The sequence below is a fragment of the Lithobates pipiens genome, unplaced genomic scaffold (assembly GCF_037356315.1).
Source record: "Lithobates pipiens isolate NorthernLeopardFrog02 unplaced genomic scaffold, aLitPip1_a1.2 Scaffold_22, whole genome shotgun sequence".
Classification (NCBI taxonomy): domain Eukaryota; kingdom Metazoa; phylum Chordata; class Amphibia; order Anura; family Ranidae; genus Lithobates; species Lithobates pipiens.
The window spans coordinates 99,079,260-99,104,376 of record NW_027507784.1 but is presented as its reverse complement, the minus strand read 5'-3'; the positions used below and the strand labels follow the sequence as shown (position 1 = coordinate 99,104,376).

The 25,117-nt window shown below is 41.5% G+C and overlaps 1 protein-coding gene across 1 annotated transcript in view; it reads right to left on the bottom strand.

Annotated features, from left to right (window-relative positions):
• Positions 1-2,084: 2,084 nt before the first annotated feature.
• The window catches only part of GORASP2 (golgi reassembly stacking protein 2), a 28,631-nt gene continuing 5,598 nt past the window's right edge, over positions 2,085-25,117 (bottom strand). The window contains exons 2-10 of the mRNA XM_077447981.1: positions 21,453-21,533; positions 19,491-19,694; positions 17,996-18,082; positions 16,073-16,203; positions 14,389-14,524; positions 13,159-13,282; positions 6,799-6,882; positions 4,781-4,888; positions 2,085-2,828 (exon numbers count right to left, since the gene is read on the bottom strand). Of these exons, the coding sequence (XP_077304107.1) occupies positions 2,569-2,828; positions 4,781-4,888; positions 6,799-6,882; positions 13,159-13,282; positions 14,389-14,524; positions 16,073-16,203; positions 17,996-18,082; positions 19,491-19,694; positions 21,453-21,533 (1,215 nt within the window). The 3' untranslated portion in view covers positions 2,085-2,568. The remainder of the gene's footprint in view (positions 2,829-4,780; positions 4,889-6,798; positions 6,883-13,158; positions 13,283-14,388; positions 14,525-16,072; positions 16,204-17,995; positions 18,083-19,490; positions 19,695-21,452; positions 21,534-25,117) is intronic.

Genomic DNA, 25,117 nt, shown 5'->3' with positions numbered 1-25,117 from the left:
GAAAAAAAGCGCACGGAACTGAACAGAACTGTGTCTGGTGTGAACTAGCACTCAAGGAGACTTAACTACACCTAAAATTATGCATCTAATTTCATCTACCCATCACATTTTTGGAGGCCCTGGAGCACCAGGACAGTAGAAGCAACCATAAAATTACTACATTTTGGACAGTAAACACAACAAGGTAATATTTAGGAGGCACGGTTAGTCTTTTGAAGACTTCATGTTATTGCCACAAACGTTTTTGGAAAATACGGAAAGAAAAAAGGAGGCAAATTATTTTGTTTTACACAAAGCTAACAATTTAAAGAATCTGAAAACCGGACGACAGATTGTGCACTTTTTTTTTGTTTTTGTTTGCATGCTAGTTGTATATTGAACCTGAAAAGTTACGACAATTCTCGGAAGTGATGTCATATGTTGTAGTGCATTTGTATTTTTGGACAACTGTACCGATTAAACAAAAATCGTACGAGAAAAATTTGTCTTTGTCCAACCGGATAATAGCGGATGAACTGTCGCGATCGGCTCTCAAAAGCCCTATACCAGTGATGGCGAACCTTGGCACCCCAGATGTTTTGCAACTACATTTCCCATGATGTTCAGCTACACTGCAGAGTGCATGAGCATCATAGGAAATGTAGTTCCAAAACATCTGGAGTGCCAAGGTTCGCCATCACTGCCCTATACCAACGATCCGATTATCATATGATCGCGTCGAAAGCGGTATTTTACGTCCGATTTTTGAATCTTGTGTATGGACCATTAGAATTATACCCAAAAACAGATTCTGCTACTGTGAGATTTTGCACTGTCTTGACGGATTGTGTACCTGACATTGTATATCGCACAAAATCAACCAATTGTGTCAAAACCAATGTACTGTAATGGTCACCTCTATATGAATGGTCAGGGAATATAGTGTGGTGTAGTGTAACCTATAGCAGTCCCAATTCCTATAAGCTGAGCAAGCCTAGCCTACTGGTACATGACTGCCCCCAGGAATGCTATGTTCACTGGCCTGGTGTCCCACAAGAACATAGTCAGCAGTATGTGCAGATGGGTCAGTTCTGGCTGCAGGCAAAAGCCATGGACCAAAAACAAAACAAAAAACAAACAAACACAAAAGTATTGGTCCAGGCAGCAATGTGGTCAATAAACAGACCAGGGTTAGTACATGCACAGGTGTGGCAGTGATCAGGGACACAGTGGGCAGTGGTGATTAGGGACTGGCAGCACTAGTCTGGTGACTGCTGTGGTAGTGATTAGAGATAATGGCTGGCAGCACTGACATAGTGATATTGGAGTGGCCAGCCATTGTACATGATCAACTCATGATACTTTTTTTTACTTTTCAATTTTTTTCTTCTTACATATTGCCACCAGAGTAGTGACACTGTACTACTCGAGGGGTGGGGTGATCAAGGATTTTTTTTTTTTTTTTTAACAATGATTGCTCATTACAGTAATGATCACTGTATAAGCAAATCTGTAACATTGTTTCATTTATGAAATCTTTGTTTACTACCGTGACTGGTCCCATGTGATTGCAGTGACCAATCACAGAGATCACACAGTAGTAAGCAAGACGTTATGAATGGCAGCCTTGTTTACGACTAAAGTGATTGGTCACAGTGATTACATGGTACCAGGGCTGCTCACATAAGCCTAATACAATGATTGGTGGTCTGCTGTGTCTGACCGGGCACAGATCACTCTGCTGCGCACCCTCCTGAGAGGACATACGAGTACACCCTCCTGGAACTAGAGAGCTGTTACTTTAAACAGGCCGTTAGCAGGATTCTGCAAGCCTTTAACAAACTTCAGGTATTGCTGAAGCTCCCTAAAGTCTGCTAGCATTTGACCAGGTCTGTGAGCTTGCCGAGTACCTGGAATCAAAGTTGGACCAACTTTGATTCCAGTCGGTCTGCAAAGTAATTTTTAAATACAGTGAAGAACTTCTGGACATAGGAGGTGAGACTGTTAGTACAAAGTCTGACTGAATATTCATTTAGTCCGTTTTAAGTGTAGGAGAAAGTGTTAGGTATGCATCAAAATAATAAATAAATCATTGCAGAGAAAAATAGTGTAAAATTCCAGTAATTTATTGCTGTATTTATATCGCAACTCTTAAACTCTTTCGTTTAAAATGGTAACATTTAGAGATAGCTCTTCTCTTACATGTCATGTACAGATAGCTCTCAGAGTAATGCAGCTTCTCCATAGTACTGGCCTACAGCAATAGATAGGGATGTAGCAGTGAATCACTGCCCTGCAGAGTGGGTGACACAGAGAAACCACACATATTTAGAGTGCACGTGCCATAACCCTTTATTTAAGATGCCTTCTGGAAACCTGTTCACGCTAAAATAATTTACATCTGTGCTGAAGTTTGGCAATTCCCACCTGTAATTTTCACCTTCAGTCACCTTTACTTCTTCATACCTAAATTTCTCTTTATTTACAGATCTCCTAAATAGGTACAAACTAGTATGAAAGTAATGACTGTTTGCATCTGGAAACACATTGTGTGGCTGAATAAATACACTAAGCCAGCTTGGATCCTTGTTATGAAGACTCTGTAACTGTAGCTTCTGTGGTGCTGACAGTAACTTTCTCCGTTGGCGGAAGGTCTGCAATGCCCAGCTCTTCGGCCGTAGATGTGGCGTTTTCTGTGAGGGGTGCAGAGATGTGGTCCAGCAGTAATGGGGCTAGATCACCAGATAGAGGTGCCAGGGGAAATGCTGGGAACTGAGGATTTATAGAGAGGGGAGGCAGACCTGCCAGGTTCAGTGGTGGCAATGGGCCAAGGGGTGGCAAATGTGACACTGTGAAGAGAAAATACATTTCTCAAATTATTTACACATACAGAAAGGTAACAGGGTATCCAAATCCCAATTTAGTAATTTAGCTCTAGACACAGACTGAAGATTATTTTATAGAGGACCTATTGACTTATTTTTCAGATATATAAAAAAAAAAAAAAAAAAAAGGGTGAAATGCTTTTGCTCACTTCAAGTGGGTTTTCGCATTTCCCTACATATCTACAGGAAAGCTAAAACACGCTTGAATCAGGTCAGAAGGCGGGCAACTGTAAGTCCTGTGCACCATCTCTCAATGAATTCTAATTGATCTCAGAAGTGTCTCAAACTAATGCACATGCTCTAAACCAGTGATGGCGAACCTTGGCACCCCAGATGTTTTGGAACTACATTTCCCATGATGCTCCACTACACTGCAGAGTGCATGAGCATCATGGGAAATGTAGTTCCAAAACATCTGGGGTGCCAAGGTTCGCCATCACTGCTCTAAACCTTATCATTACGTGTTAGAAGTATGGGAATAAAAAAAAAAAAAAAAAAAAAAAAAACACACACATACAAAACATACATACTCACCTCTTTGCTGCAGCTGTCCCATATTGGCTCTAAGACTGAGAACTGAGCAATCATATTACTGCCGTCAGTCACCGTTTTCCACTCTGCCCCTCCAGTGCTCACTGGCCAGGGGTGGGTGCAGCCCACTTTGGTGCTCAGTTGCACGTTGACAACCAGAGCCAGGATGTCAGACAATATTGACAGGAGTCTTCCAGAGCTCTGTGACGTCAGCTAAAAGTGGACTATAGTCTGCTAGAAGCTGACTCTGGGTCAAGAAGTGCACTCCTTGTACCCACAAGAGAAGTCTGGCCAAAAAAAGCTTTGGTCATACTTCTCTTTTAGACCAACTTGTTATGCCTGAATTCCAGGTAAAACTCAGGCCCTTCCTGGTGGTGTTGAAGCTTGCTCATCCCATCCTGCCATCTGTACATTCCTATTGGTCAGTGAGGTAGTCCACTGTAGTGATGAACCATTAGGAATGTGCGGGGACAGAAGTGGTAAACCTCAATACTACTCAGATGTCAATGCTGTGCCAGACAAAAGGTCTCTGCGTTGCGGCATAAAGGCAGGGACATGGAGCCTACTGTTACATATAGTGTCCAAGCCGCTTTGTTTTAAACACCTTATTTATTTGTATCGGTTTAGGTCTACCTCCATGTACATACAAGAGATAGAGAAATTAAAATGTAAACTCTGACATTGCAGCAGCAACAATTTGCCCCCACATGCCCAGGATCCAGTAAGAAATATACATTCTGATTACATAAAAAAATAAGTTGTGAGTGGTGGGACGCTGCAGTTATCACTCAAGTTAAAAGTGGAAGTAAACCCATCCATAAAACAGTTTCATTTCTGGCACCTGCTGGAAATGTAACACTCCCATTGGATGTGCTCTCAACTAAACTGTCAAACCATCCAATGGCTGGTGTCATAACTGATCACATGTGCAGCATCTTGGCAGGTGTAGATTAAATAGAGGCCAAGTTGGCAGCTTCCTTGGCTGAAAAAGATAGGGGGTTTTATTTACGCTTTAAAGGCCTTTATCCCAAAAGCACCAAGGATATGTCACTGCATACGTAAACAAAAAAAAAAAAATGAAAAAGTAGGAGTTTAGTTGCAAGTTGTCAGCAAAAAAATAAATAAAAATTGGGGTGCGTGTGTGTGTTTCAAATAACGAAAAACTCAACAGTATCCAACAAAAAACAAACCATAGGCGTTTAAAAAAAGGCTTCAAACCACTGCATATTACCACATGTTAAATAGTAGTCCGTAAGAAAAAAAAAAAAAAAAAAAAAAAAATAAAGGATTATGGTGACCAAACAAACAAATCCCACCACCATTAAAATGTGCCGCTTACGGAAGTAATAATGATAAAAAGTCAAGTTGAAAGGCAATGAACGTACTGTGTGTCAAGTCTGGAAGTCCCGGCCGTGGGATGAGGTGGGGAGCAGGCATGTTCAGACTGGGGAGATTCTGTAATGTGGGGAGTCCAGTGGATAATGGCATGAAACCTGGGAGGGGGAAAAAGAAACACCCAGCAGATCATTACAACACGTTCCCACTCACAGTCCGATCACACCGAGGTGTCCATTTATGAAACTGAACATGTTCTCCCGCCGGTGATCTACACACACTAAGAATCCTCATTGATGGACACAGAAATGGCCAGTTTATGAAGCTGCAATCTCAGCCCTTCACTGACGATCTGTGTCAAAATTCACAGTGAAGAGAGAATTTGGAGAGGGAAGACGAACAGACCCCCAAAGACAGTAACCATGCCCCCTGTCATTCCAGTATAGGAGACGTGATCTACAAAGCTTCATAACCTGGCATCCAGAGGAGAGTGATATCCTCTGTGAAAGCCGGAGCATGAAGCAGTGACATTTTTTCACTGCTTCATAAACAGACAATATTAGGTGGCAATTTATCATCTCCACACAACAAATTGTGTAAATATTTTCTTCAATTATCCAATCATGTCAAAACTAAATTCCTGTTTACTTAGTTCATATTGACATGATGGAGTATTCAAAGTAAACTAGAATGGACGGTGGCATTGGAGAAGACTTCACGTATACAAACTCCTTGCATTGGATGGGGTAAAGACCTTTCAATACCTGCAAGAGCATTGGTAAACTACTGCCTAATGAGTTCTTCCGCTGTATTCAAATCAACCATCATGTCCGTAGTTTGCTCCGATGCTACAAGAGGCCTTCTAAACACCTGACTTAATTTGAGAATCGCTGTTGTAAACACCCCAAACTTGAGAGGCCTGGTCCCAGACCTATATGCTTCTCTGACAGGAGTTCTGGTCCACGTCCTTACACAATGAAATGGGTGGCTGACCCAAACAAGATCCCTGACCATGCCACATGGACCAAAATCTGACTTGCCTCCTCAACATGCTGCTAGAACATTTCTGCCCAGTAAAAGGCTTACAAACTGCTTTCCCGGTGGTATATGACCCCTGCCTGTGTGTCCAAGTTTATCCCATCAGTGTCCCCCATGTGCTTCTGAGGCTGCAGAGAGTGAGGCACTCCATTTTACATTTGGTGGTCCTGTCCCAAGGCCATTCGGTTTTGGACATGGGTCTATACCATGATCAGATCAGTCCTTCACATCACTTGTGACTATGAATCAGTGAAAGTGGAAGGAAGAGAGGAAAGATCCCTGGTGCCACACATTCACCGAGTCCTATGGTGGTAATAAGAGACAACCTTAGCCTGGGATCCCCCATGACTAAGCTACTAGGGTGATGCGAAACATGTTGGGACATGGCCTGGTGGGTGCCCAGGCTTGTGTTGTCTCCCTTATTACTACCATAGGACTCTGGATGTGCAGCACCAGGTATCTTCCCTTTCTTCCTTCCAGTGACTACAGGAGCTGGGACAAGCTCCATCCCTTGCTGGCACTCCTGCAGCAGACGCGGTATCACCTACACTACTCCCCAAAGTGATTGAGCCTAAGCGGCACAATAATAATAAACTATGGGTCACTACGAATCAGAGAAAGCTGGTGGGGTTTGTGTTCCTGGCTACAGCAAATCGGCCTCAAGATGTCTTTATATTACAGTATAAAACAAGCGGTGGATATCAACAGGTAATCAGTTTGCTTATAGAGGTCAATGTACAACTGCCCCTTTGAAATGAGGTCTGCACAAATCACCTACTGAATTTAGAGTATATTTTCCATGATTTTATCCAGACCTAACAAAGCAAGGTTCATATCAATTATAGTTCACACTAAAAACTACATAATATACACCATACAAAGTGTCACACCACATAAAAGGCATCACCACTATAGATGGCATTAAAGACGGCAGAATACATATTATGGCAACATGCAATATCACAATAACCAGATTAACACACACGTTCTGCAATATCAAATGTTTCAAAGCAGCCCGATATAAAATTACCTGGCAAAGAGACTGCTGGGTTTAGAGGAACAGAGGCGAGGGAATGATTTATTTGTGGGGTTAATACGGGAACTGTGGGTAAACCTGGGGAGAAGAAGGAGAAAATAAATAAAAACACACACCACACACAATGTGAGAGCTATAAAAAAAAAAAAAAAAAAAATTATATTATATATATATATATATATATATATATATATATATATATATATATATATATATATATATATATACACACACACACACACACACACACACACACACACACACATATTAGTAAAGTGGATGGAGACTATTCCAAAATGCACATGATCCGGTCACACAACAGCAAAAAATTAAAAATATATGGGATTAGAAGCAATTACAAACATTTTTTTTTTTTCTTTTTTTGCTGTTCAGAAAACCTCAGATGCACTCAGTTAAAAAGGAGTAGGTCATGACTAGCCCACAATTTCACATAAATTGTTGAAGTATCTTTAAAAATTGCTGAATAATTCTGAAAAATTGCTACCATCTGTAGTTAATCATTCCATTTAGTATGATAGCCATGACAAAGCAGAGATTTATAGCTACAAAAGACAGATCATAGCCAGCAATAATAAGAAAGAAAATAGGAGGAATTGGAAGTAGCCATGCGACATGGCAAAGCTGAAATCTGGAGCTCCATCTGTTATTTTAGGAACCAAGTTATGTATGAAGTCTTTTGTAGCATGATGGAAGTTTAAATTGCCTGTCTGGGGGAGGGCTGAATGACTGAATTCACACAGACAATTTCTGTCAGAACTCAGCTTCTAACTTCCTGTAGTGAGCGGACTACACCCTGCATTAAAATCTCAATCAGTGTTGTCATATCAGCCCTTCCCAATTCTCCCCTGCTGGACTACAGAACTCATCCCCTTCATTTCCTTGACAGGGAAATCAACCAAGGCTGACAATGCCAATATGGGCCACTAAAAGTGAAAGGTTTACTTTGTGGAAGAACAAATATTAATGCATTTACACTTCTTACACATTTGTAAAAAAAAAGATTAAATATTTCCCATAGATGTAACTTGCAACCAACTTTAAAATAATGGTGGTATTATGCACAGGATTACTAGACAGACCACTGGCTGCATATTTCCGAATACAATCAATTTTGCTAACATCCTGCATCTGCTACATAAATATTCATGGCTATACTTATGACTCATGAATTAACAGCGGCAAAGCAAATGTTAACAAATGAAACAGAAGCCCTTGCTCTTGGACACAGTCAAAATGAAGTTGCCCTGGATAATAATGAATGAAAAGTTTGACAGTGAAACTTTTGGGTACAATAACTACATTTAAGATGATATGGACACTGTGGGTCTCCCAATAACTACTACTAGATGCCCTCTGGAGCTCAGATAAACTTTATAGGCCATCACTACCGAGTCTGAGCATAATAGAACCCCCTCAGCTTGAACCTGGTCCTCAGCTTAATCTCTTTCCTCATCCTTTCCCCTTTTTCTTATTCAATGTTTTTCCATAGTCTACCCCATTTACAGTTGCGCTCATAAGTTTGCATACCCTGGCAGAATTTATGATTTTTTTGGCCATTTTTCAGAGAAAATGAATGATAACACAAAAAAACATTTTTCACTCATTGTTAGTGTGTGTGTAAAAGGGTTTCTGGACTCCTGACAGACCCTTGCATCTTTCATCCAGTGCTGCACTGATGTTTCTGGATTCTGAGTCATGAGGAACGCAAAAGAATTGTCAAAGGATCTGCAAGAAAAAGGTAGCTGAACTGTATAAAACAGGAAAGGGATTTAAAAAGATATCCAAGGAACTGAGAATGCCAATCAGCAGTGTTCAAACTCTAATCAAGAAGTGGAAAACGAGGGGTTCTCTTGAAACCAAACCACGGTCAGGTAGACCAACTAAACATTCAGCCACAACTGCCAGGAAAATTGTTTGGGATGCAAGGAAAAACCCACAAAAAAAAAAAAAAAAAAAAATAAAAAAAATTCAGGTGACATACAGGACTGTGAAAACATGTGGTGTGGCCGTTTCAAGATGCCCAACAAGGAGGCACCTGAAGAAAGATGGGCCACATGGTCAAGTCGCCAGAAGAAAGCCATTACTACGCAAATGCCACAAAGTATCCCGCTTACAATACGCAAAACGGCATGGAGACAAGCCTCAAACCTTCTGGCATAAAGTCATTTGGAGTGGAGTGATGAGACCAAAATTTAGCTTTTTGGCCACAACCATAAACGCTACATTACGAGAGGAGTCAACAAGGCCTATGATGAAAGGTACACCATTCCCACTGTGAAACACGGAGGTGGATCGCTAATGTTTTGGGGGATGTGTGAGCTACAAAAGGCACAGGAAATTTGGTCAAAATTGATGGCAAGATGAATGCAGTATGTTATCAAGATACTGGAGGAACATTTGCATTCATCAGCCAAGAAGCTGCGCATGGGACGTACTTGGACATTCCAAAATTTGGAATGCCGCTACAGCAGAATAAAGTGAAGGTTCTGGAGTGGCCATCTCAGTCCCCTGACCTCAATAATCGAGCCACTCTGGGGAGATCTCAAAATGTGCAGACAGCCCAAGAATTTACAGGAACTGGAGGCTTTTTGCCAAGATAAATGGGCAGCTTTACCATCTGAGAAGATAAAGAGCCTCATCCACAAATACCACAAAAGACTTCAAGATGTCATTGACGGTAAAAGGGAGCAATACACAGTATTAGGAACTGGGATATGTAAACTTTTGATCAGGGTCATTTGGGTAGTTTCTGTTGCGATTATAATTTAAAAAGAGTAAACACAGTTGATTAATAATAAATGGCTTCAGCCAAACACCAACCATGAGCGAAAGAAAAGTTTGTGTTATTCATATTCTCTGAAAAATGGCCAAGAAATCATAAATTCGGCCAGGGTATACAAACTTATGAGCACAACTGTACACGGCTACTTCTCATTTTTCCCCTCGCACAATAAAATTGTATAAGAAGACAGTCAGACAACATCGATCAAATACGAGACATCATATGAACAATGTTCGTTTGATGCCTTTATACATGTTATATATTTGCTCTATTCGTACATATGAAATTGGTTAAAAATTATTGAACAAGAAAATCTTTCCAGCAAGAGCAATGCCACAGACTGAGATTCAAACCATGTATGGGCAGGCAGGCTGATTGTACCCAAGTTGATCGACTTGCGTACAAACAGCATGTCAGATTTTTCATTAGATGGTTATCAGCAGGTATAGCCACTAGCAATAATCACCGTGTTCTCCCGGCAGGGACGACTTCCTGCACCCCCTCGCAGGGAGAACACAATAGCTCCACAGGAGGGATTCCCCCCCATCAACACTGACTGTTGAGCAAAATTTATGGGGTTGGTGTCTGCAGCCTGGAGGTAGGGTTGGTTTTGACCTTGCCCACGTGTCTGTTTCTGCGCATTTTCCGAACATCGCCAAACAGCGTCGGAGTGAGGGTTATATGCATCTCTCCTGACATCGCTTAATGTTCTGTTCTTATATCAGTTATAAGTTGGGGGACAATAAAAGTAAATAATAAATGCTCATTGTATATGGATTGTGTAATTATATTATATATATATATATATATATATATATATATGTTTTTCCAAATCACACATATCCCCCTGAACACTTTGAAGAAGCCAATACAGGGGAACGCATCAAAAAAGGCGATCCGTATGCATGTTTCTTCAGGTCAGTGGGGCAACTCCTCGGCACCTGCTCCTCTTTCTTGTAGCGTTTCCCTGGATCCTCTGGGCTACTGACATACCCCTAAGGGGGATTTGTTATCTAAGGTGTTGCATCCGTTCTTTGCAGACACATTTAGGAGACATCACCAATTTTGGGCTTGTTGTCCAAACAAGTCTACGCTTCCTGGCGTCTGTTCCCTGATCTCTAGGGTTGGTGTCTGCAGCCTGGAGGTAGGACGGGTTTCGACCTTGCTCACTTGTCTATTTCTGCGTATTTTTCAGCATCTCAATGGAGTGAGGAATATAAGCATCCCGTTTTGGATTTTTAGTCCACCATTACTACTGGCTATATGTATACGATATTAAATGCGGGAAGGAAACAACTTCCATGGGTGATTGTTATTGTTATTGTTAGTATGTGAAGGTATAATTACTGTTTTTTTTTTTTAGGGGGTAGACTCTTAGTAAGTCGTGTTTTTACCATTTGTGTAAATAAATAAATTTAGCTTTACCTATCGACTTTCATTCTTGGGGGGGGGGGGGGGTGGCTGGGGGGAGTTCCAGTACCCCTAAAGACCCATCCTGTATGGTATGTTTTGATAAATACCAAAAAAAAATAAAAAAATTGCTCCATCTATGGCCTGCCTAACCAACTTTTAATTCACATATAGTGATACTTTAAAGCGGAGCTCCAGTCTTTTTTTTCCTTAACTACTTAACCGCCGATGTACGTCGGCAGAATGGCACGGGCAGGCATATTGGCGTACAGGTACGTCCAATGTTTAATGCCGCCCTGCCTAGCAACTAGTGACGCTGATCTCTGCTCCATGTGATTGGAGCAGAGATCAGTGTTCACTAAATTAAAGCCCAGCCCCCCACAATTAGTAACACACCCCTAGGAACACTTAACCCCTACACTGCCACCCACTGGTTAACCCCTTCACTGCCAGTGTCATTTACACAGGATTCAGTGCATTTATATAGCAGTGATTACTGTATAAATGACAATGGTCCCAAAAATGTGTCAAAAATGTCCGATGTGTCCGCCATAATGTCGCAAGTCACAATAAAAAAAAAACAAAAAAAAAAACGCTGATTGCCGCCATTACTAGTAAAAAGAAAATAAAAATGCTATAAAACGATCCCCTATTTTGTAAACGCTATAACTTTTGCGCAAACCAATCAATAATCGCTTATTGTGATTTTTTTTTACCAAAAATATGTAGAAGAATACGTATCGGCCTAAACTGAGGGGGAAAAAAAAAAAGTGTTTTTAATATATTTTTGGGGGATATTTATTATAACAAAAAGTAAAAAATAATGCATTTTTTTCAAAATTGGTCGCTCTATTTTTGTTTATAGCGCAAAAAATAAAAACCGCAGGGGTGATCAAATACCACCAAAAGAAAGCTCTATTTGTGGGAAAAAAAGGGCATCAATTTTGTTTGGGAGCCACGTCGCATGACCGCGCAATTGTTAGTTAAAGCGGTGCAGTGCCGAATCGCAAAAAGTGGTCTGGTCTTTGACCAGCAAAATGGTCCGGGGCTGAAGTGGTTAAAGACCGCCCAACGCATATATACTGTGGCAGAGCTGCTCTATTGCGCAAAACAATGTACCTGTACATTGTTTCGTGCACGAGATACTATGGGCATGCACTGTGCGGCAGAGGAGCCAAACCATGGGTCCGTCGGACCCGATGTCCACTGGCCACCCGCGATCGCTCCACAGAGTCACAGAGTAAACAAGGCAGATCACTGTTCTAACAGGGAAGTACACAAAGATCGTCTGTTCCTAGTAATCAGGAACAGCGATCTCTGTTCTCCCTGTCAGTCCATCCTCCACACAGTTAGAAAAACACTAGCAGGGAACAGTTAACCCTTTGATCGCCCCCTGATGTTAACCCCTCCCTGTCAGTGTTATTTATACAGTGATCAGTGCATTTTCTAGCACTAGTCCCCAAAAAGTGTCACTTGGGGTCAGATTTGTCTGCCACAGCCCCGCTAAAAATCGCTGGTCCCCACAATTACTAGTAAACAAACAAAAAAATAAATAAAAAGAAATTCGCTAAATCTATTCCATATTTGTAGATACTATAACTTCTGCGCAAACCAATCAATATACGCTTATTGGGATTTCTTTGACCAAAAATATGTAGAATATACCGTATTTAATCGGCGTATAACCGTACCTTGGAGGGGAACGAGTGCCTCCAGATTTCACTGAGCCGTCATCTCCTCTCCACTCTCACACAGAGTCCCGCCTCTGCCTCCGGCATTGCACCAGTGTTCTGTCTATCACAGGAGCTGGTCCAATGCTGATAACGGAGGGGTGTCTGAGTATATGACTGCTGACAGAGCCAAGTAAAACAGGAGACGACAGCTCAGTGATTTCCTGCGAGAGATGAGAGATGGTGAGGCTTAATCAGGCAGCTGCATTGATGGGGGAGATTGGCACAGATCAGGGTGCAGATCAGGCTGTGGAAACAGTGTGGAACCCTGCTTTAAGTTATTTTATGAAGTCTAATAAAAGTCAGATATGAACTTGATTAATCCACAACTATAAAAATGGCCTGCTGTCCCTAAATAGTAACAGCAGGAAAATATCAGGAAAAAAAATCTGTATTTGGCACATTGCATACCTGAGGTAAGAGCACTAGTGGCTGCAGGTGAATTAGAGGAGAGGGACAGTCCAGAAAGACTTGCTTCAATTCCTGGAGTCCCAACAGGTAGTGTAGGAGGAGAGTTCACAGAAGACAACTGGACCTGGAACAAAAACAATTAAGGTACTACTTTGAGAGGTGTGCTTGTACTGTAGATTCTGAAAGCCAAAATGATAAAATCTGGAACAAAGGAAACAAATGGTGCCACTTCTCATAGTGATTACCTTTCATTGGTCCATCCTGAACCAAGGAAACACCACCTAAACATTGACGGGTACTGTGCACTCCAGAATTAACAGCACACGACTATACAGTGATGACTACAGCTCCTAACACTCAATAAGCTTGTGGCTAGAATAGTGACTTTCAGACATATTCTGGACAGTTAATCTAAGATAATGAATCAATTTCATAATGCAATTACAAGACATGTCATCTAAACTAAATTAGGAGTAGAAAACTAATCAGTATGAATAGTAGACATGGGTCTCCACTATCTAAAGCTGGCTATACACTATAGAACCTGATTATAGACTTACCAAAACTAATACGAGAACAAATCTAAATAATCTATTTGATTTGTAGCAAATCAGGTAGGAACTTGCACTACATAGTTAATGGTAGATGTACACTGTATCGTACAGATTGTATATAGTGTATGGACAACTTGGGACAGTCACACTGTGCTCCCCAGTATTACATTAGAACAACTAGATACACAACTGAAATACAAATGTGTACATTTAAGCCCGCTAAAGGATTAGTAATTCTCTTCTCGGTCTTGCTTGCCGCAGTGTGCAGCCAGGCGGGCAAAACCTTAATTTTCCACTAAGCTTTGCAGTGTACAGTGTCACCTCTCTGCTTACTGGACAATAAGTCAGTAGTGTTCCTCCTAGATAGTCAGCTCTAATGAGCAGGACCCTCTGATTCCTACTGTATTGCATTGTAATTGTACTGTCTGCCCTCATGTTGTAAAGCATTGCATAAACTATTGGCACTATATAAATCCTGTATAAAAATAATAATGCCGATTCACAGTCCTGTGAGCAGAAAGGTGACAAAGGAAGCAACAGAACTCCATTAATAGTCGTTTAATTTGTCTGGCTATGCAGTGTGCCAGAGCTGTGTGAAGATGAAAGAATTTATCTGAAGTTCTACTTTAAAAAGGGTATCAGTTTTCTAGGGCAATAACAATAAAGAAATGCACACCTCTGTAAAACCATCCTTTAGAGGACTCACAGGAGCCCCCGGAGACTGCTGTGCTGGCAGAGAGATTGTCTTTCCTTCTTCAAATGGCCGAGTGGGTATCCTATGAAGATAGCCATACCCGATGCCACAACCTAAGCTGTAAAAAGGAATAAAAACCATCAGTATAAATTTTATTTGCTGTAAATTGGAGATACCTGTGGTCAATTCTTTTGACAGAAGCAGCCAATACGTCGACCAATTCCATCATGTCTGAGAAAATACATGCAAAACAAACAAACAATCTACACTACCACTCAGAAGGTTTTGTCAGCAATGTATAGATCTTCTGTATGTTCTATGGAAACCGAAACACTTCTGCCATTTAATTTACTTTGAACATAATGCATGTCAATAAGCAAGACAGCCAGATAATTGACTCTAGATAGCAGAAAAACAAAAAGTATCAGCCTTTCATTGTATATCCAGGCATTACTCACATTAACCCCCATACCTCCCCCCTCCGTATTTCCAGATCATGTCCTAGCAATTTTTTTTTTTTTTATTTCATCACAGCACTGTACAATATTTGATCAAAATCCTACTGGCCAGTCCCACATGCATGCTCTACATGGATTCCTATGGAGAATTAATTTTCATGCTTTGGCAGAATACAAACTCTCCATACGATTCAATGGTGTGCATACATTATATACGTGGCCCAACCAGCAGAATTTTGACAAGTGGCTTTGCAACGCTAATGAGTTGCACAGCACATATCTTGCTGGTTTAGGGACAAGAGTATAACACTGGAAAGGAGTGGTACCCCTAGAGAATATATGTGCAACTCCATTTAAAAATCACAAGTACAGGAATATACTTGTTGATCTGTTAAATGCAGGATGCTGGGCAAAGAGTGGGAGGGGTGCTACCGTTATGACTTTAAAGTGGATGTGAACCCAATCTCATCCTTTCTAAACCACTGCCATAGTGGTTATCTATAAAGATATACATGCCTCCTGCATGCATCCTTACACATTAAATGTCTCCCCTCTGTTATGAGACCCAAAAAACTGCAGATTCTGTGAGCAGGTCTGTTGTCTGGAGCTCGGTTGGTGGAGTGGTGATGTCAGTAGACTGCCCATCTACCTCTACACTCCCCTTGGACAGGCATTGATATATCTTGCACCAAACTTCTGCTGGTCTTGTGGATTATGCCCCATGATCACTAACATCCAGTCAAAAACCAGGAAAGTCACCACATAACTTCAGCATGGCCAATTATGCTGAGGTGTGGCACAGCCAATCCTGGGAGAGCTGGAGAAGGGGGGGGGGGGAAATGTGAAGTACACAGAATGCCCCTCTCACACTAGTGCATGAGATGTAAAATCACCTGAAAAGAGAGAAAAGACATCCATCTCTGACCATTTTTATCTCACTGAAAAAAAGATAAAAGGTCTGCTCAGAGCTGGATTAACTCTGTGGCAAGACTGGGCACATATGACATGAAATCCTATACAGTACAAAGGTGCAAGCCTTAAATTTAAAAAAATAATAATAATTTTTGGTTTACACCCACTTTAACCCAAAAATGTTTATATCCCCCTTAGTATATAGTGGCAGCATAGGTACTCAGCAGTACTGAATACTGAGATTTAGATATCTCTTCATAAAAGATGCCATCCATACAGCAGCTTTGAACACTCACCTGCCTTCTCCACCCCATGCAGAGTTTGGAGTGATGACCACCTCCCTGCAGTTGTCTGTGTCCGTGTTGTACACATACAGCTTTAAAGGCTTTCCTTCATGAGTCTCAATAAGGGAAAACAGATCTTCTGACTGAAAAGTAATAAAAGCATGGATTAATCTAAAAGAGGAGAGAGGAATACCCATAACCTCACTAGCTGCCCGTAATCACAGTTCAACAGAAAAATAAAAAAAAATAAAACAGATGATTTTGAAGAAAAAAAAAAAAAAAATTAAAAAAAATTAAAAAACACATTTACTTTCTGCTATAATACATATCCATAAAAAAGTAAAACAAAAACATGTATTGATCAGTTTAGTCCAATATGTATTCTTCTACATATTTTTGGTAAACAAAAAAAAAAATAAAAAAATACAAAATAGGGGATAGATTTAGCGACTTCATTTTTTTCTTATTGTTTTTACTGGTAATGGCAGTGATCAGCAGTTTTTAGCGGGACTTGAGACATTGCAGTGGCCAAATCTCAGCATTTAAAATGTCTAAAAAAGAAAAAAAAAAAGTGGTAACTTACTAGCAGCATGCAAGAGAAATCTAGCTTCCCAGCTGTAATTCTCCTGCACCCTGCAAGTGCAGGAGGGGATGGGAGGAACCGAGCAGGGCTTTTACCTTACCTTTAGGAGGTTAGGAAAAGAAAGTAAAATGTGCAGGGCTGTGGGCAGAGCTAGGCATATTAAAAATAAAATAAAAAATATATACCAGCACCTAAGCAGCTACAGCACTAGTAAGGGTGACAAAACTGCAGTGATTGTGTTTTAATAGCAATGACACCCATTAAAAAGACGTGTCTATCCAATGGATCTACTGGCAGGACCAACGTATATTTACAGAAAATTTTTTTTTTTATATTATTATATATATATATATATATATATATATATATATATATATATATATATATATATATATATATATATATATATAATTAATTTTTTTTTAACCACTTCCATACCAGGCCTATTCTGCCACTAAAAAGAATTTTTTTTTTTAAGTTTTAGTTTTTAGAATGTGAAAGATGATGTTACGGCGAGTAACTAGATACCCAACATGTCATGCTTTAGAATTACGCACACCTGTGAAATGGCACCAAACTTTGGTAATTAAAAATCTCCATAGGCGACGATGCTGGTTACCAGTTTAGCGTTACACAGAGGAGGTGTTTGGCTAGAATTGTTGCTTGCTCCAGCGATACCTCATGTGTGGTTTGAGCACAGTTTACATATGTGGGCACGACGGTCGTATGCGTTCGCTTCTGCTTTCGAGCACGTGGGGATGGGGGGGGGGGCGCGCTTTACATTTTTGTTTTTATTTTTACACTCACACACTTTAAAATAAAAAATAAATAATATGTGATCACTGTAATTGTAATAGGGCATGACAGGTCCTCTTTATGGAGAGGTGTGCGGTCTATAGGACTCTCCACTCAGCTGGAAAGGCTGATATACATGTAATATATAGATATACATTATCTCTACCTCTGAAGGTCATAGAGACTACCGGGGTCCATTTGGCCCATGGTATTCTCTATGGTGAAGTTCAGCCACCAGCGGATTCCTTCTCTGAATGGCCAATTGCACAGGCGAGCTGGTAGAAGCAGCGGAGGGCAGCGAGAGGAGGCCCCCCCCTCCCGTCGCCTGTAAAAACAATCAAGCGGCTGAACAGGTGCAGGGAATAGGCGGCAGAAGAAAAAAAAATATCTGATGGATTCCTGTAGCTGCAGGCTTCATTCAGATATCTCCCCTCAAAGTCCAGGACATCATATATGACAGCCTTGGGCTGGAAATGGTTAAGAAATATACCAAACTGTAGCAGTGTAGACAAAAAAAAAAAAAAAAAAAAAAAAAAAGAGGATAGGAAGAATATTACCTCATTCATGACTGTATCTGCTCCTATAATGTAGTCTGTATGGGGCCTCAAACCAGCTAATGCTGCAGGGGAGTTTGGTTCCACTTCCTTGAGAAAGCATAAATACAAATACATTTTAAAAGTTTCTCACAAACAAAATAAAGAATATATCAAAAGCCCCATGGAACCCTCAGTTTAAATCAGCTAAATACATTTCATGTTCACCTAAATAAAAGCGTGTGAAGTGTCTTACAGTTTTTTTCTTTGTAAAAAAGCCACTTGAATATAAAAGCCAGCAGCTGCAGACTAGCACTTCCACTACTGGGTCAGAGCTATAGCTCTCTAATCAGTAAAAATGTATGCCCCTTGCTGACTGGACAGCAGCTCTAACTCAGCAAGGGATGGGTCACTCTCAACATGGCGGACAAGCTTTGTACAGAAAATCTACTATAAGGCAAGGAACACATTTTGTTTTTATGTACTGTATTTAGCTAGTGTAAACAGAAAGTTTAACTGGGCTTTAATTACTTTGATACAATGTGTTCTAACTGGGGGGGTATGGGACCGACTAGGGGAGAAGACAGATTAGGTGTTCCTATATACTAGCTACACCCGATCAGTTCTGCTCTCCCCTGAAAGGACATGGATCTGTGCATTTACACACACACACACGTTCCTGCTCTGTCACAAGCAATCGCAGGTGGCCATCATGGCCGCCGGGCACATACATCAGCTTCTTGGTGACGTGGCGGGAAACCAAAGTTTCCAAGGTAAATAAAAAACCCCCAAAAAAAAAACACACCCCCCCACAACCCCCTTTACATCCCAAAGCCCCCCCCCCCCCCCCTGCACACAGACCCCTTTACATTACATAAACTCCTGCAATTAGACCCCCCCCCCCACATTCACATTATGTAGCCCACCTATACATTTCACAACCTCCTCCTCCTGCACAGTACACAGCCCCCTTGCACTCCCAGGAGACCCCCAGTCTCCTGGGACAGCACTGCTAGCGTATTCCAAAGTTCAAAAGAAAGAGAAAAAAAAAAAAAAAAAAATTATATATATCTATATCTATATCTATATCTATATATCTATCATTGCCAGTCTCTTCTCCCAGACCCGTTCTACACTGTGCCTACATCATTGCAAACACCTTACTAGCCCCATTCCCTCTGGGTTGCCTCCTCCAATCTAAAAGCTATACTCGGAGGGGGAGGAGGAGAGCGGCCAGAAAGAATGGGGAGTCCGGTTCACCATTACACTTTTACACAGCCTACAAAGGACACATGTGAAGGGACTGACAGTGACCCTCTTCCATCTTTAGAGTATGCCGGCAGGCTGACCCAGGGCCAGGAGAGGCGGGGCGGCCAGCATGACTACCCTGCCCAATCCCCACCCCCGTTGGAACAAAAAAAAAAAAAGAAAAGAAGAAGATCGGCATATAACACACAGGCAGCTTGTCAGACATTCAACACCTATTTTCTTAGTGCAGATGGTCTATAAAATAACTCACCAGCACATGCCATACGTTCTCATTAGCCCCTTCAAAGCTGCAGAATCGTATGCTGACTCCCAGCAAGCCTTGTCCTCCCCACATATTGCTGGGTGTCACCGTCGTCTCCCTCAGTTCCAGGGTCTTGCTGCTGTACACCACCATCTTCACAGGCTTCTCAACGCTTGCTTTTAGCAGATCTTTCAACGTGTCATTGTCCTTATTCTATGGGAGAGACATCACCAATTCATGTCATAGGAATATAATCAAACTAGTTATCAGACTTTGAAAGATAAAAGCAATGATTACACTACTCCTAGTGTTACACGTATTCACTATTTAAAGCCCCACTCCAGCCAAAATAGCAAGGAAGGGTTAAAACAAAGCCGGAGTTGATCTTTAAACACCAAAATACACCAGCATGCGATTATTTATTACAACATCAAAATGTGTAGCAGCATAACGAGCATGGAATGTATGTAGTGTATGCCCATCCATCACAAGGTAAGGGACATTCTCATTGGTCATAGTACTTGGCATCTTTGAGGCACAGCATATCTCAGTATACAACACTTAGCCTAGAAGCAGTCCCTGTAACATGTAATATAATTACATTACTGATATGCCTTGGAACCTTTTAGCAATATTTGAAGTGCATCAAACTGTCACAAAACTTGAGTACCGAAAGTGGAATCCACTACAGATCTGTACCTGTGGGGAACTGTACATGCAGCAAATAGGGAACCCTGACAGAGACATGCTGTGCAGATAAGTGACAAGTACCCCAATCTAGCATAGCTGGTAATGTGCAGAGTATGTTTTTGTTATTATGTAATACACCATGCCCCTTCCATGTGCACCCTTCTGTAAAGGCTAGTTATAGATTGGGGTGGTTGTTACTTACCTGCACATCTTTTGAGCTGCATTGTGCGTGGGGACACATTGGATGCTTTCAGCTGCCATTGTGCTTTTGTTGGGCGTCCGATGTGTCCCTAAAATCCCCCCCCCCGCCCTTAGTTTATCCCCCACTATACGTGCTTCAACTTCGGAGACTGAAAACTATAGTTAGGAACACAGTACACAGAGGAGTCTTGGCGAGGCACTGTGGCTTTCACATGAATTATATTTCTTCACATTCAAGAAATAAGTGGAAACCCCTTCGCTTGAGGTCTCATGTGGGTCTCTCAGTTTGGACCCCCTGCTGATCCAGCTCAGAGACTTCTGAGGTTTTTTCCCCCCCAAGGCACGGCTTCGGCTCAGAAATCTAAAGGAAACCGATTTCTAAGTCAGAGTGGAGCCTCCACACAACACTATTTGACATTACAAGATCAACAGGTCTTTCCAGTCGCGCCACCCAGCCAGTTTTATTAGCCCATAAGTGAATGGATTTTCCTCGTCTTTCCTGAAGTTTGTGTTGGTCTAAACAGAACTATACTGAACAGAATAAAGTATGAGCTGCTACTCCGTTTTAACCACTTTCTGACCGCCACACACACATACATCATCAGAATGGCTCGTACAGGCAAATGGGCGTACCTGTGCATCGCTTTGAATTTATCGCCTTGCAGGCACCTGTCACGGGAGTGTGCCCACAAACTTGAAGTTCAACGGCTGCCTGCGATCATGAGACGCCTATGGAAACAAGGCATTTCCCTGTTCCGTCTATTGACATGACAGGGATCTACTGCTCCCAGTCATGGGGAGCAGTAATCGCTGTCATGTCAGTGGTAGCCCCTCCAGTTAGAATCACTCCCTAGGACACGCTTAATTTCTTGATCACCTAGTGTTTAACCCCTTCCCCGCCAGCGTAATTTACACAATAACCAGTGGCTATTTATAGTATGAGCCGCTACTCTATTTTAAATAAGCACTAAAGAATGACATAGCCGTGCAGGAGGTTTTTTTCTAAATTCTTGTGTGTGTGAAGTTGTATGACACACATAATGTAAACATAGAATACAGACTAGAACATTTTCAACTTACCAGTCTAAGGCCATTTATTGAAACGATGAAGTCAAAAAAAGGTTCAAGCCCAGCTCTGTGTCCAGGAGAGTTCTCTTGTACCTGTTAAGAGAACCGGAGTCTGTTTAGTCATCAATTTGGAGAGAGTTTTGATTTATCATCACAGTAAATCTGATGTATACTGTGTAGGATGTGAGGGCTGTTGGTGCTTTGACTGCAAACCAACAAATTCAGGAGTTATGGAACGAATATAGTGGCCGCCACTGTCACTCGTTCCTTCAGGGTTCCCAGTGCACTCATTGCCCAGCTATAATACCGATCCTCCGGCATCACAACTTTCAAAAGTTACTGACGCAAAACAAATTTGCACACCAGGGGTTATGATGATGTCTTTCTGCAGGATTTTTCCTGTTCCATGACTAAGAAGGTGCAAGAATCTGCCTGGCTGCCAGAGAGACTAACGTACTCCTTCCTCCAGCATATGTTGCACCATACAAGCCTGAAGTCTTTACTCTTCTTCCTCATCTTAGGTTAATTATTAATTCATTTTACTGTACATCCCTTAAAAGCTTTGGTGGCTCCCTCACCAAGGTTTGCATTGTCTAGTTTGCTGCAACAAGGAAAATGCCGAGTACAACCAAAGACAAGCACATCCTAATGGATTGACTCCCAGGGCCAGATCCCATGCAAATGACTGCTGCCGAGCCTGCCTTCTGCCGGGGAATCTACAACATACAATCTCCCTGTACGGAGTTGTGTTGTATTAAACCAAGTGGCATTATACAAGAATAAAATATAATTTCTACAAATTAAACTAGATTAGAAGAGCATGGACTACTTGAAGTCGTCCTAAAGGCAGGTTTTCTACTGGAATACATTCTCTGCATTAAAAGTAAAAAACCTTTCACCGTTTGTGCCTTTCCATCCCACCCTAAACAAACACTTACCTGACAGCACTCTCCATCCAGCGCTGTCCCCACCTGCAGCCTGACTCTGCTCTCTTCCTGCATTCATGGGCTTGGCTGAGAGCAGTGGAAGCCATTGGTTCCTGCTGCGGAAAGTCAAATTTAATGAGGAGGAAGTAGGGGGTGTGGCCGATCCATGCAAGTCAATGGATGCACACAGCCTGGCTCAGGATCAACCCTGCACGAGTGTCCTCAGAGACCAGGAGGAGCCAAAAGTGACCCCAGAAGAGGACCACTCTGTGTAATACTTTCACAGAGCAGGTAAGTATAAACACATTTGTTTTTTTCCTTCCGATTAGAAAAACACTTTGCAATCACTTTAAGGCAGAACACCAGTCAAAAAAATAAAATAAAAATGATCTTCTGTAATCCGGAGCTATGTTAGTTTTGCGTGATTAAATGATTTCCATCATCGTACAACCAAATTGTCCTGACCCGTCATACCTGTGACTGGATAGCAAAAGAAAAGCTTCTCTCCCCTATTGAAATTGCTTATTCTGATTTCATTGCACACTGTGAGCTTCTTACAGTTTACATCAGAAGCTGCAGCAAGTCACACAGAGCAGTCCGATTTCCTGGCTGGAGGACATCCAGCATTATTTAATTATTATTCTCCCCCACGTCTGTCCCTGGCTCGCCCCTTTCATCCATTGGTTGCAGTTCTTTCAATAGAGGCTCAGCATTACTTGTGGTCATTGTATTCAAGATTCTATGGACAGCCCCTTGCACCAGCTGTGATCTGCCATAGAGAAGCACAGAGACCTAGTGATGATGTCACAGTCTAAAGTGAGGTATGTCAAGAAAATTGGTTCTCTTTATACATTTCCTAAATGTGTTGAGGAGGGTGGAAAGGAGGAATAGAAGAAGGCAAAATATAAGCAGATTAAACTACAGCTTTAAAATGTATAAATGGTGAACCACAAGAGAAAAATTTAATTCTCAATAGAGCATTGCCAATATCAATTGTGAGAAGGGATCCTAAACGAAAGGGGCACTAGTACCACCCGGTACATGGGGACTTTAGAGGCGAACAGACAAAAACTATATCATAAAAATATAATTATTCATTTGAAAAAAATAAAAAAAAATGCTTAGAAAAGCCTGTTTAATAGTGGTCTATACTAAACGTGGTCTATATAGCAAACTATGCCTAAAAACAGCAACAACGTTCCAGCTATTTGTCAAGTGTACCCCCATTTAAAGGCTCATCTGTGGCTGTGCTATGGTGGTTGTCCCTCTGGGGGACCCTTGTGAGGGTTTTTCTGAGCTCGGACGTTGTCCATCGTCTCTTGTTGGACAAACAGCGGCAAAAAAAGTTTATGTAACCTTCTAAGGATATCGTTTTTACATACAGTCATATATTACTTCTCTAGAGGTTTCGATATTGAATATACTTACTTTCTCTCCTAAAAATAACTCCTCTGAAGAAGGGACATCATCCTGAAACATGTTAGGCTTATGGAGGAATTTCTAAAGAATATATTGTGTGCAAACCTTTTTGTGTTCTGCACAAAGGTTTTGTATGGACCACTATTATGCTTTTATACATTCTTTTCTAAGCACTTTTTTTCAAATAATTATATTTTTATGATATAGTTTTCGTCTGTTCGCCTTTAAAGTCCCCATGTACCGGGGGTACTAGTGTCTCAAAACTACAGCTTTTAAAGCCCAGATTCACTTTTTTTGTAGCCTCCGACATTGTGAAAAAAGATTAGAACTTCCATTCCTGTCTTAGTGAGAGGGCATTAGAGGGGTAGGGAAGAGATGGAGACTCTCTCCATTAGCAGAGACAGCAGTTCTCGTCCTGAGGGGGGAAATCTCCCAGAAAGTCACCGTTATACCGAGCCTCCGAGACTGAAAGAACAGAAATCCAATTAATAAAAAGGGATGGGCCAGGAAGTCAAGATGGAGAGGGAAGGGGCGAGATGAAGCTGGAGGTTCTCTAGGCAGGCAGCTCACAGTGTGCAGTGAAATCAGATTAAAGTTATATGAAAAGTCTTTTTAATAAAAACTAAAAATAAACACACAAACATGTCATACCTACCTGTTCTGTGCAGGGATTTTGCATAGCACAGCCCCGATCCTACTCTTCTTGGGTCCCATATCGGCACTTTTGGCTCCTGCCGAGTGCCCCCAGAGCAAGCAGCTTGCTCTGGGGGCACCTGAGCCACTGCTGTGACCAGACACGGAGCTGTGGCTTGGTCCTGCCCCCTCCATCTCCGGATTGGCAGCAGCAGGATCCAATGACTCCTGCTGCTGAAAGAAACCAATTTGTTAGTGCAAGTCCCCAGAGTGGCAAGGCTCTCTTGGACATTGCTAGATCGAGAGTGGGCTCAGGTAATTATTGGGGGGGGGGGGGGCTGCTGCACACAGGGGTTTTTTTTTTTCTTTTACCTTCATGAATAGGATAGGAGACTACCATGTTCCAGCAAGAACTGCACTATCGATACTGCTGTCTATACTGCATGCAGTACAATCCCTTGCTCTGCCAGAGGATTTAAGTGTACATGCAGTCTAATACACTACCTATACTCTGGGGATTATGGGAGTTGAACAGGTACCTGTACACCTGAAAGTGGACACGCTGGCAGGACAATCTCATTGTTTTGTCAATCATCTAAATCAGGATTGTTCTATTAACTCTGATATCGCTGTGAAGACAATATACATTCATTGATGTTTTCACAAGTAAAAAAAAAACACCTACAATACAGTTTATTA